Source organism: Cyanistes caeruleus, chromosome 11 (assembly GCF_971803275.1).
Source record: "Cyanistes caeruleus chromosome 11, bCyaCae1.hap1.1, whole genome shotgun sequence".
Taxonomy (NCBI): Eukaryota; Metazoa; Chordata; class Aves; order Passeriformes; family Paridae; genus Cyanistes; species Cyanistes caeruleus.
In genome coordinates, this window is record NC_141711.1 from 20,355,835 (window position 1) to 20,369,064 (window position 13,230).

Below are 13,230 nucleotides of genomic sequence, written 5' to 3' on the forward strand. Positions count from 1 at the left end.
TAATTGGATTAACTGAGAACTTAATTGGGTGGAGTGATGGGAAGTACATTCATTCTCCTTTTGCAGAGCATGGGAAGAGTGTTGCAGGGTGTACATGGGTGTAATGTACAGTAGAACTGAGCTCATTAGAAATAAGAAAAAATTCCTCTTTTTCTGCTACTTCCATGTTATTGAATTTCAAGCACGTGTTTTTGATCTCTGCAGAGTATTGCCAGGATAGAAGAGGGTATTTGCCAGCAAGTTACAGTAATTTGAATTTCAAAATGGAAGCTTCAGACCTGCAGGTTGTGAGAGGATGCCTGGTTCATACCAAGGGGATATACTATAAAACAATTACTGCAGCTTGCTATAAGTTTGTGTTTCTACCTATGAGAGGGATGTGATGATACCCATTAAACAGCTGATGACAGTATTAAGTAAGGCTTCAACTTGAATAAAAATAACTATAAGTAGGATTTATTTGCATATAAACAGTAGAAAAAGAGCCATATCAGATATTTAACCTGACTTAACTATTTAAAAGGGACAAAACAAGAAAAAAACCCACCTTGTTTTCTCATACGATGAACAGATTAACAATAGGAAAAGAAGGCAGGCTTTCAAAAGCTACCTCAGCCCTTTATTTAGAGAGCTCTCACAGGGATGATGCTGCAGTGATCCCGAGCTGGCTGCTCCAGGAAGGCTGCACCACTGTCTCCACTCACACAGCAGCTGCTCTCGCACTGGGACACCTGCAGGAGCTACAGGAGGTCAGGGATGGGGGCCCAAGGTGTGGCACAGCACAGCACCACATCCCTCCCTTTGTCATCTCCTCTCCTGCAGGCTGGCAGACCTGCAGATGGGCCTTGACCAGTCTCACATGGTCCCTAAATGCAGAGCAGATTAAAGACCTCCCTCATCCAAAACGATGGGGCATTTAATTAAAACCATTTTTTGGTAGTTCTACCGTGCTACTTTGTAAAAATATGGGGGAGTTTTATTTCTGAAATTCTTACAAAACCCACTGGTTCAGAGAAGACTGGAATCTGAGTGTTGTGTAATTATTATTGGCAACCTCATATGAGGCAAATATGCAAACTGGGTACCACTCTCTAGCTGTGCAGAAGGACATTATGCTTTTGCCATGGTCACACTGCACAGCACACAGCAGAGAACAGCTCTGGACCGACAGCCTCAACATTCATATATTTATTTGTATGAGACCTTGAAGCATTTCTGTTAAATAACCATCTTGGAATATAGAAAACTTACAATTCATATGAATAATGAACTATCTATGTTGTCTTTAAGGCACATTTTCTATCAAAATTTCATTTTGGTCCAGACAAGCAGTTGCATTTCAGACACCAGCTATCCAGGTATCTGGCAGGTTTGTTTGTTGTAGCTATCCTTATGACTGTAGACTTCAACAACGTGTATGGAGTTCACTGTCTGCAGTGTGGTGTTGTGTCTTGGTCCTGCGTGTGTCCCAGGAGCACCACTGCTCTTGGCTGCCTTCAGCAGGTGACTGCTGCCTTTGCAACACCTGGCAACGACATCATCCCGACTCCACTCTTCCTGGCACCTGTGAGCACAAAGGGAAAAGTTATTTCTGTTTCATTCATTCTGGTGAAGATACAGAATTTGTGCATTTTATTGGCACATCAGGCACACAGGTGTTTCACAAATGACTTGTGCTATAACATAAGGAATTGCTTCTCCCAGCATCAAAACCAGTTGGGTTTTATGTTTGTTTTTTTTTTTTACAAAACCAGAAGTGGGGCAAATAACTGTGTCATGGTAAGAGCCTCAACAAGCTCTCAAGTACCTTTTTGCTGGGTACTAACTGAGCACTGAGCACCCCTGTGACCTGCCATCAGGAAACAGAAGCTAGGTGGGGTATTGCCCCACACCTCACTGCCGAAAGAAAATCTTCTGAGATACTTGCTGCTGTGCATTTATTTATTTTTTTATAGTATAAGGAACTCAGTTCCATCTTCTTGAGGTGATAGTCAAAGGTCAAAATAAAAATCAAATCAAAGCAGCACATACACAGAGAAGGACTGGAATTAAGTTTTATTCAAAACAACCTTTGATAAAAAAAAGTCTTTGTAAATTGTCCTGCCTGGATTACAGCTCTGTCAAGTCCAGGTATTCTGGTTCTAGAGCAATAAATATAGCTCACCTGGGCAGAAGGCATCCCACCCTGATGTTTTCCGCTATAAAGCCCTATGTTGTGAAATACTGCAATTACCCATAGCCCACCACCAACTCAGGAACCCAAACTAGCTAAAAGTGTACTTGGAGAAGAACTGTACTCCTGGCTTAGCAACCCGTTCCTCCCATCTCAGGAGCTATTAACCCTTCATTGACATCTGTCAGCACAGGGTGCCCAGAGCAGCTGTGGCTGCTCCATCCCTGGAGTGTCCAAGGCCAGGCTGGATGGAGATTGGAGCACCCTGATCTTGTGGAAGGTGTCCCTGCTCATGGCAAGGGGAGGAATGAGATAGTCCTTAAGGCCCCTTTCCATCCAAACCATTCCATGATTATGTGATTCTGTAAGTGTAGGATTAGACAGTAGGCACCTCTCTTCCCTGCAATGGATCAAATCCTGAGCACATCAGAGGGACAGTGAAGCCAGTGGGGTTTCACCTCAGCAGAGGATAAGAAGAGCTATTAAGAGGGTTGCAGTGTCACCAAGGGATAACTGTGCACGCAGTGGGCTTTGCCCTGCGTGGGTGACCTTCAGTCAGACACAGTCCTCAGCTTGCTCTCTCATCCCTGGAAGCTCTGTACTTTGTCCTGAATAAGTGGGACTGTTTTTTTCAAGCACTTCAACTTTCTTTAACTCTAGTTCCCAACTGGGCTACTTCAAAACATCACAGCAAGAGGATCAGAACCCTTCTCTGCACTCTTACCTGGCAATATAAACCTGCCCTGGGTGCTGCACAGCCAAGTGCATGATGCATTTGACAAGGACAGCCTTTATCTGACAGATAAAATTTGGAGCTCCCATCAGGGGAGAAGAATAGCCATCACAGCATTTGCCAATGGGATTTAGAGGATTCACAAAAATAATTTTTTGTGTGACTCGAGAGCTGTTCCTTGCTGGAGGGAAAACACTGTTAACAGGACATCCGAGACGTGTGAGAACGCAGCCACAAAGCTGCCTGGTGCTGGCACTGCCTCTCAAAACAGCTTTTATGCTAGAGGATGGGAGGGGATTTTTTTGTTGCTGTATGCCTGGTGGCTTTGTACAAGACCCTGGGGTAATCAGGAAAGCATTATGAAAACAATAATAGCAGCTCTATTGAAAGCACATGTTGCTGTACATGCCCCCTTCGAGCTCTTGCTATGACAGTTAAGACTGAAATTCAGAAATGGGTGTAATTTAAAAGCCAGTTTATCCTACCCTTCTAAACAGGGCCCCAAGGTAAAACCTCGCTTTCCCTGACTCAGCTTTCTTTGAAACCTGCACGTTGAAAGGTTCTGGGAAGATCTGAGCCTCTAAAAGGTGGTGGTGGGGAACACAGAGCAGAGGAAAAACAAGAGGGAAAACAAACAAACAAACAAACAAACAAGCAAACAAACTCCATGAATAGAGCAGCTCAAGGCTGGACCAGTCACAGGGAAAAGCAGGGAAAAGCAGGGAAAGGAAATCTGCCCCTCTGCTGTGCTGGGTCTCCTCCCCTTCAGTCCTTTGTGCCATGCAATCAAAGATTTTGTGTAGGGAACTGTATCAATTCCATACAATTGTATCAAACAGGTCATTTGCCCTTGGCAGCCCTTTCACTGGATGCTCTATGTGATGCAGTATTAAACCCCACAGCGATGCTGAAAGTGCTGAGCCACGCTCTCCTAACAGGACTTTGGGATTTTCCACAAAACCTTTTCAGCTGGAATTCTTTGTTGCTAGATTGCCCTTATTTGCTTTTTGCCAGGTACAATGGTAAAGCATCTTGTAGTCAGAAAGGGCTCTGGTACAAAAATTTCAGCTGCTAAAAATATCTTCTGTGTGAGAACACACCAGCCTGCTTCTCTGCAGAAGGATTTTTTCTTCTTGGTAATATGCTCCAGCTGTGTGAATAGCTGAAAGGAGGACTTTAAGCCTACTGAGACATGGGCTTTTCCATTTGACTTGCCCCTGCAGTCAGACCAGCTACTTCATAGAGAATGTTTTATAGCTTGACTTAGAGCTGTGAAAAATAATTCACCTCTAAACAGTCCAAGTCTGGGATGCCCAACTTCTTCCAAATGCTTCCACACTAGACATAAAACCACACCAAATTTCTTTGATTCTCTTTAAATTGCATTTTTGAGCTGGACTACTTTTTTTCTGGTTTTCTCAGCTAACAGAGAATGAAAAGGAGTTAGTGTACAGCTACATTCAGTTCTCCTGAGTGTGGAAAATGCTGGATCACCAATTCCCCCTTACAAAAAATTAGCACATCCCTTGAGTCAAGAGAGTATCAATTCCAGGACAGGCTACAGGACTTCTGCAGTGAAAAGCAAAGCAACAGAGCCCAGGTGTGGCCATTTCTGACCATCACTAGAAAGCTGATACAAACTGAAATGAGTTTTCTCAGTGTTTTCTTTACACTGGCTATCTGTGCTGCTCCTGGGACAGTATCTTCTACACATGATGATTTATAAATAGGTTCCAAAAGGGGAGTGCCTGGTTCTTTAATGTCTCTTCATGCCAGAAGGGTTTGCTGTTTGCTCTTACAATGTTACACTAGGCTGTGTGTATTTTGCCAGACCAGAAGCATTTCAATTGGATTCAGGCTCCCATTTCTGGCACAGGACACTTACATTTCCTTGTGTTATTTATGGAACTGATGGCTTCACTTACAGAACAAGTGAAAATGCTACAAACTACTTAAACAAGCACAAGACAGCCCCCTCCCTGCATGGATACTTAAAATTTAATTGATGTACATTACAGCAGGATAGGATAATTCTTTACAGGTTTGAAAACTGGCAGTGATGTTTATCAGAGCAATTGCTTATTTGCATTTCCTCACCCTGTATTTTAAACCTGTTTCCCTAGAGCAGCAGCTCTGCTGAGGCTGTTGCACCAGTTTGCTATGAAGCTTTGCCTGCTTGCTGAAAACTGAGGGCACTTTTTAAGCTCTGTTGGGGGAGGTTTAGGTTGGATATTGAGAAAAAATTCTTTACAGACAGAGTTGTCAAGCCCTGGAACAGCTTTCCCTGGGCAGCAGGTGAGTGTAGTCCCTGCTGGTGTTAAGCTGACCCCACTCTGCACGTCACACTCTTCTCCTGGACACCCATTCCTTCAACAGAACGTCTCAGTGACCTTCACCTCCGTCTCTCAAACACTACCAGCAGCTGGCACAGAGGAAGGACAGCTGCCATTAAGTTTCTCTTTACTGATATTTTACCCCGTGCCTGTCACGGGGCAGAAAACAACCCACACCTTCTCTGGCAGCTGCCTGGTCCCAGCTCTCCCATGTGGCTGCTTGCTGGCACGGCACAGGACTGTCTGTCTTGGGTGCACAGTGCTCCAGAGAAGTGTTACAGCAGGGTCAGGTTTTATTCTTCATCAGAAAAGAATTGATTCAAAAATAACACATCCTGGTACATCTTGCAGTCAGGCTGTGAGAACCATTCCCAAGATGCTGACAAGCCCTCTGCCCAGCAATCCTCCTGGGCACGGCTTTGAAGGCTCATGGACATTGTTCTCCTCTAACTACGTGGCTCAGGGCTGCAGCTGATCTCCCTTCCCTAGACACAGACCCTTGTTTTCAGCTAATCTGGCCCAAACCTCTGCAGCACAGAGAGAAGTGCTATCTCTGCTGCTCTGAACTTCTGACAAGCAATGCTGGGGAAACACCTCCCTCCCAGCAGCACCATGATCTGTAAATTGTTTTTCCCTGCTCAACATTATTTATGTTTTCAATAATGTAAGAGAGAATATATGCTGGAAATACTTGCAGGTCATGCATATTTCTGCTAAAAACTGATATGTTCATCCCCATTATGATTCTTTACCTCCAAATGAAAGGGGTGCCATCTGCAGTGACTGCACTCTGTAGTTAATGATCCTGGTATTTGTACACATATTTCTTATCATTTTAAAGCAATTTGTTAAACCAGCAAAGCAGTCAGAATGAGGCTCATTATAGCTAAAGCAGTTGCCACTAAAATTCAATGTTTTCCTTGCAAAACTACATGTTTGTAATGTTTGTTCTATGCTTCAAACATGAGGGGAAAAGTTCTAATTTTGTGGCTGCCAGGTCCAGAACAGCACAATGGAGCCCCTACTGTCTCACAGCTGGGCTTCTCTGTTATTTATAACCTCTACACATCAGCATTCTGTACCAACATCAGGTCACCTCATTGCAGCCAAAATTATCTCATCAGCATACTAAAAGCACTGCTTTAACTGATCAGTATTTCAATCCTAAATTTGTCTGTAAATCTTAATACCTTACCTGCCTGAAAGAACTGAATTTTTATTTTATCTCTTCTTACAGTATTTTGTTCCTAAAGTACTGAATCAAAATGTTAATCTCTAAACCTATTCAATTAAGTCTGAAAAGTAGCACAGCCCACATGCTTTTCTAGTAAAAAATGAATTAACATACACTCAAGAGAGTCTTCTTCAAGGGTGGAGGAGTTCTTACTCTTCCAGATACTACAAGAATACTACAAGAAGCAGCAGAACAGTTTTCTTTAAGAAAAGAGAAAGCTATTGTAAAAATGACTGAATTTGTAAGTCCTCCACCCACTCCCTTGTCAGATATGGACATCACTCACCTCAACTTCCCCTTCTGAGTGGACTGCAGAGCCAGTGCCCATGGCTGGGTGTGGGAACTGAATTAGCTGGGGTGGGTAACACCTTGGACCAGGTCCCTGACACGGAGGGAATGAAGCCAAGGCTTGGCAGGGGGTGCTGGGGCGATGCTGATGGAGTCATTCCATAACAGGTCATGTCCCTGGGCTGTGCTCACCCCTGGACCCCTGCCCTCAGGCACCCCTTTAGACTGTGAAGTTAACCATGCCCCAGGTGTTTGGATGCAGCCCCTCAGACCATGCAGTCCCTGTGAACATTAAAATCTCTCTCTGGGCACTGTCACACCCAGCCTGATTCATTCTGCCACGCTCGACCCGGCCAAAGCGGACAAGAGGTCTCAGAACCACACTGAGACAGCTGGGCTGCAGAAAACAGCATGGAAAAGGCAGGCAGGAAAGGATTCATCCCCTGCACCTCTTCAGACAGCTTCTGCATAGGAAAACCAAGTAGGATTGCTGTGCTCAGAGATCTTGTGATGCATTGGGCAATTCCTCCAAGTGTCTGAAACCTTAAGACACAAAGAGGATAGGATAGGATAGGATAGGATAGGATAGGATAGGATAGGATAGGATAGGATAGGATAGGATAGGATAGGATAGGATAGGATGATAGGGTACAGTAGACTACACTACACCACACTACATTAGACTGAAATATTTCATTTGGAAGAGGCTGACAAAGGATCATTGGGTCCAACTGCCTGACCCCTTCAGGGCTGACCAAAAACTAAAGCTCATTTTTAAGGGCATTGTCCAAATGCCTCTTGAGTAATGCCAGTTTGAGCCACCACCAGGAACCCCCCTCCAGGATGCTGTTCCAGGGTCTGACTACCCTCTTGGTACACAAATGCTTCCTCATGTCAAGCCTGAGCCTTCCCTGAGGAGTTTTGGTTAAATTCTCTTTTGGTTTGTTCTTGACCACGGATATGCAGAAATATACAGAATCTTTCCTTTGGGACTGCTTGCCCTCAGATTTTCTGCTGTTTTCCAACCATGCCATGTTCCTGTGTTTATTTCTTCAGACAATCAATGCTGTAACAGCTTCACCTCTGCAGCAACACCCACAGGTTTAGAGATTTCCTCCAGGCACAGGCTGCCAACATTCCCAGCTCACACTGGAGGGGAAATGGTACCACAGCAATCACCCAGACAGGGAACGTGTCCTTTCATGCTGGTCCCAGCTCCATGTTTGCATCTCCCCAGTGTCTGCATCTCCTCCTGTTCCAGCAAGCCAGGTGAACACAGGATGAGGAAACTCAGCCTAATTTGCTACACACAAAAAATAAGCCTTGCAAGTGAAATACAAAGCTGACAGGCCATTTGTTGTCTTCATGAAATGGGGAATTCCCACATCTTACCTTGCATGTCTATTCATTTTACAGAATTAAATAATAAAAATCAGCATCTTTTACTAATTACTTGATTAAACAGCTCTTATCTGAGTGGAAAAAAGGGAACAAGATATAAATAAGGGTCACATCTGTTCCAAGAGCAATTCCAGGACAGTTTTATTCAGAATCACCTTTAATGGCACTTCCATCTCTGATTAGAAGCAGAACCCACTCTCCATATGCAAAACAGCCAGACTTTTGGCTCAGGGTGCATAGGCTGATATACCTGCTCTCATAGCTGGTTTTAGCTCTGCTTAGTGATTAGCCAGGATCCCATCACCTCATTCAAATCCACTACATTTTAACAGCCTTACCTGGAGAAGCCTTGGTTATCATATGCCATGTTAGTCACATCACCAAATACAGAAATATTCCTGAGTTTCTTATTGCTGTTGTTATTGTTTCTTCCCTTATAACCAAAGTAAGCAGCTTGCATGTGCTCTAGTTCTTCAGTCCTTAGCTGGTACCACAGCTGCATTTCTCTGTGAATACACCAAGCAGTAGAAGCAGTACTGTGATAAATGGATATGTGACCACAGAGCTGACTCTCTAGAGTTTAAATCTCATTCCAGGTTTACTGAAGAAAGCACTTAAATATGTGCTGAACTTCATGTGTAAGCCAAACTTGTAGAGATTTAAATGACACCCTAAGATAGGGAGTTCATCAATAGCATAAATATTAATGTGTAAAACAGTGCTATTTTAAGTACTGTCCAGCACTCCTCAGAAGCAAACAAACAAAAAAATGAGAGCAATTTTCTTATGAGCACCAGTGGATAGTTCAAAGGAACAAACCTCCAAGAATTATGTCCATTTGATTCAGTGTTCTTCCAGACTACAGGTAATAAGAAAAGTCATGTAAGGTGGGATGATGTGTCAGTGTTCTCATGGACCTTCATCAGTGACATCAGGCCATATCCCATTGTGTGTGAAAAGACTTCAGAGCATCTCCATTTTATGGGATAAATTATTTCAGGAAAAAAAAATATTTTTTGTGACTTTTTGAATCACTGCCATTCTTAAGGCTTCCAAAATCACCAGGCAGGTTGAAAAGATATTGACTTAAAAATGGAGGAGACAGGTAATGTTGCCTTTGTTCAGCATAGAGCATATTCCCTCACTGTCAGAATTCTCTTCTGGAAACGCTCAGGGCTGTTTTCATGCTGGTCTCTGCAACTCTGAGGCAAGGAAAAAAATCCACAATTTCTTTTCTTGTCTTTAAAAGAACTCGAAGATTCACAGAATCAAAGACACTCTCACTGGCTGAAAGGACAAGATCAAATTGTGAGAACTGGCAATGCTGATTTTGGTGACATTTCTGTCTTCTTGGGACACAGTCCTGCTCTTCCCAAAGAAAACAGCAGCCAGGGTCCCTCAGTGGGTCAAGATCTGTGAGGAGGATGAGTGGTGGGAGGCCTTTCAGCAGCCTAAGTCCCTTTTCTCATCAAAACACATGTGGGTGTGGCAGTTTAGTTGTGAACATGGTGGTAGTGCTGTGCTGACAGTTCAACTTAAGGCTTTTTTCCAATCCTAATGATTATATTTTGATTAAACACAAGATGACACTTCACAGGTCATTAGACACCATACAAGGCAGGTTTGTAGGCAGAGGTGATCTCTCAGGTGACCAAGAGCCAAAAGAAGACAGGCAGACCTCAGAGCTGCAGGCAAGGTGAGGACATCCTCTGTGCTCCATAGGTACAGATTAGCTGGTCTTTCACATATGGTCTAAGAGACACTTACTTTCCCCCCAAGAGTTCTCATTTTGTATTAAGTTATCAAGCCTGCAGCTTTTTGTCAGATTAATGCTTTGTGCATCCAGAAGTCGATCCACTTTTCCACCTCCATCACCAACAGAGATGCTGCCACTGCACCTGACAAGTTTCACACAGGGTTATTTTACTTTTTCTCCCATGACAGGGAGAGTTTGTTCGTGACTTCAGCTCTTTCTGACAGAATGGATAAGACACACCATGTCTGTAGTGCCCTTGGAGCTGGGCTCTGTTGCCAATGGGATGGAGAAGCTCCTTCAGGAGACAGGGACAGGAGCACAGGGGCAGCAGGGAACTGAGAAGGCCTCAGCAAAAGCAATCATTTTACAGCCTGATGACAGAATCAGGTCATAATGTCCAGTGTGAAGGGCTTTTCTTTTGTAAGAGAAAAATATCAAGTCATCACAATAATGGGAATGGCTACCTTTTACAAAATATCATTTAAAATAAATGAAAAGCAAGGATTGTGATATCAATAGTCGTACCAAAGGAAAAGTGGCACTTCCAAAAATGTCAATTAACCTTTCATTTCAAAGCAACTTATTTCATGCTACCAGTAAAAACCTAATATTATGACTGACACAAAGGACTTTCATTTTTTGACACAAAAAAATCTTTCAAGAGAAACAGAAAATCTCTATTTTGGCTACACTTGGATTTTGAATGACAGAAGTTCCCCCTTCAGCTGGTTCCCATGTAGCTTCAGATAAAGCACAGTTCAGCACTGAAACCTTCACTGCTGTCTTCCCCAACCTCCCTCCACTCCACTGGGTGGGCTGGTGGGAATAACCAGCAGGAAAAGTGAGAGGGGAATCAGGTTCCCATGGAAAGTTTTCTGCAGCAGTGACTGCAGGTGGATGCTCTCGTTAATGTGCTCCTGCTGACACCATCCACACTGACTTTTTATAATGGACTGGATTGAAAATTTGACTTCTTCATATTCCTGTTTATAATCCACTGATTTGTGCTCCAAGCCAGAAGACAAAATCCTCTGTCCTTCCAGCCCCACACTGGGACAGCTTTGAGGATGCTCTGCAGATGGTGAGGGTCTGGATGACTCTGACACAGGGAGAGTCCATTTCCCAGCAGTGTTGAAAGAAAGAAAGGAGAAAAAAAGGAAAGAAATAGAGAAGAAGGGGAAGCACTGCCAATCTTCAATAACTTGAGGAGAGAAATGCTGTGCCAGAAAAGAAGACTTGTGTGTTCAGCTTCTGCATAATCCTGGGTAAATCCATATCTCCTCAGGCCTGTTGAGGTTAACTGATATTAACAGGCACCAGGTATTTAAATACTCTGGAATTCCAAGTCTTTCTTTCCAAGCCTAAAGCCTGACCTACAAATTAAGGATATTGAGTAATTAACATCATTGCAGTGCTGCAAGCAGCAAATACCTAGAAACACTTGTTATCACAGCAATGGGGTCCATATGATGTACACTCTTACATTGTTATTAAAAGTGTCTTCTTGACATACCTTTGAGTTCTCCTCCTCTCACTTTTCTTCACACACTTGATCAGACAGCAAGTTAAGAAAGCCATGGACATCAGCAGAATGACAGCACAGCTCACAATGGAGGCAATCACTGCGACCTTAAAGCCAAAAGTCTCGTACTTTGATATGGCTGCAGCAAAGCAAACACAGAAATGTTTCTAAGATCAGTCCACAAATTTTTAATCTTTCACATTTTCATTAAACCATGCTGAAACCTACCTGCTTCACACTTCTGCTCAGTAAGGGCTTTCATATTATTGTGTGTCAAGACACCAGAGTATTTTGGTTTCAGCTTAGACCTATGCAAGCATCAAACTGGACTATGCAAAAATCCCCTGTTTATAAGTTACTAATGAATTGTTCACAAGCATTTCACCACTGCAATTAATTAAACACAGTGCCCTTAGCACTGCAGTAGCTAAAAAGCACAACTCTGTTGGCAGATCAAATGCAGATGAGCTGCAGACTTGTCATTAACAGGGACTGAAGCTACAAAAACAAATACTAACAGTGGTACGTGGTCCTAAAGAAGCCATTTAGAGCAAGGACAGTTCCATGTAATTACATCCTCTTTGGCAGGCAGCAAACAACAGGTCTTCCTCTGTTTGGGGAAGGATGTATGATAGAAGAAGTGGCCTGCAAGGCTGAGTGTTTGCAGGGATCTGATGCTGGAAGTGAGCTGACAAAAGGAGGAGTGGGAATGTGGTGTGGCACAGACCTCTGCCAACTCACTTGGAGCAGTAAGCGTGTCTTGCTTCAAAACTCATCTAGTTCTCCCAATGTCACAATGACCAGCATCATAAATGGTTCAGCTGAGCTCCACACAAAGCAGTATATTTCTGCAGCCTCTGGGGGAAAGATTTCTCTCATTTTTTCTTCTATGGGATCTCCAAACAAGAGGTAAGAACAGCTGAGTGTGTGAGAGAGCACTAAGTGTAAGAGCAATGTATCCACTGGGAAATCAGAAGGACACGAGGTCTGAGGCACCTCAAAGCTCAGGGGCACCAAGTTTTGCTTGGGTCTACTTCTGGTTAAATTAGTAACAACCTTATAACAAACAAGAAGGAACACAGCTAAAAGGTAGTTACTGCTGTTGCCATTCCAACACTATTTCTCTATACCTAACTTCCCCATGCAGCTGCCCACAGACAACAACCAAGAATTGTTCAAAAAGTCTCACTGTGCTTCTTTTACATCAAAAACATTGATGTAAAATTGTTAGAAAATTAGAAAATGTCATTGTTAGAAAAGACAGCCAGGAGATGAGATGTTCACAAATATGCTTGCACATCAGTTGGTCATTCTCATAGTGCTGGGGTGATTTATGATGTGGTCTATTCCCTGATCCTCTGCTTTATGCCCCAAAATGGTTTCTGTATCTCTAAGGTGGGTCGGGGGGGGAGCCTTTGCTGGGCTTTTTCAAAGCCTCACTGCCCCAGCAGTCCAGGGAAGTGGTGCAGTCTGGGTTTTGCTTGGCTAGCTTGGGGTTTCTTTCTTAGCCCAGGCAGAAATTTGTTGGTTTATTTTTTCCTTTCCCTGGGCTTGGAGAGGCTGCAGCAGCAATCCTTTGGTGGCTTTTCGAGGTGAGCTGGAGGGTTTGGTTTTGTTCCAAGATTAGAAGGAACAAGCTTCAGGAGAAGAATTGGCCCTGGTGGGAGAGAGGGGCTGCTCTGTTTCAGCCCCAGACCTCAGAAAAAGCCTGACCCAGAGAGGGAAAGCACACCTGCTCCACCTGCTGTGGCTGTGGACAGGGGACTGACCCCAGAGAGTCACTGGCTTCC

At 43.6% G+C, this 13,230-nt stretch overlaps 1 protein-coding gene across 7 annotated transcripts in view; it reads right to left on the reverse strand.

Moving 5' to 3' along the window:
- Positions 1–440: 440 nt before the first annotated feature.
- The window catches only part of SUSD3 (sushi domain containing 3), a 50,218-nt gene continuing 37,428 nt past the window's right edge, over positions 441–13,230 (reverse strand). For all 7 annotated transcript variants that reach the window (XM_086846328.1, XM_086846327.1, XM_086846334.1 and 4 more), the window contains 3 exons: positions 11,432–11,579; positions 8,501–8,668; positions 441–1,564 (listed from right to left, as the gene is read on the reverse strand). In XM_086846328.1, coding sequence (XP_086702454.1) covers positions 1,351–1,564; positions 8,501–8,668; positions 11,432–11,579 — 530 coding nt within the window. In that variant the 3' untranslated portion in view covers positions 441–1,350. The remainder of the gene's footprint in view (positions 1,565–8,500; positions 8,669–11,431; positions 11,580–13,230) is intronic.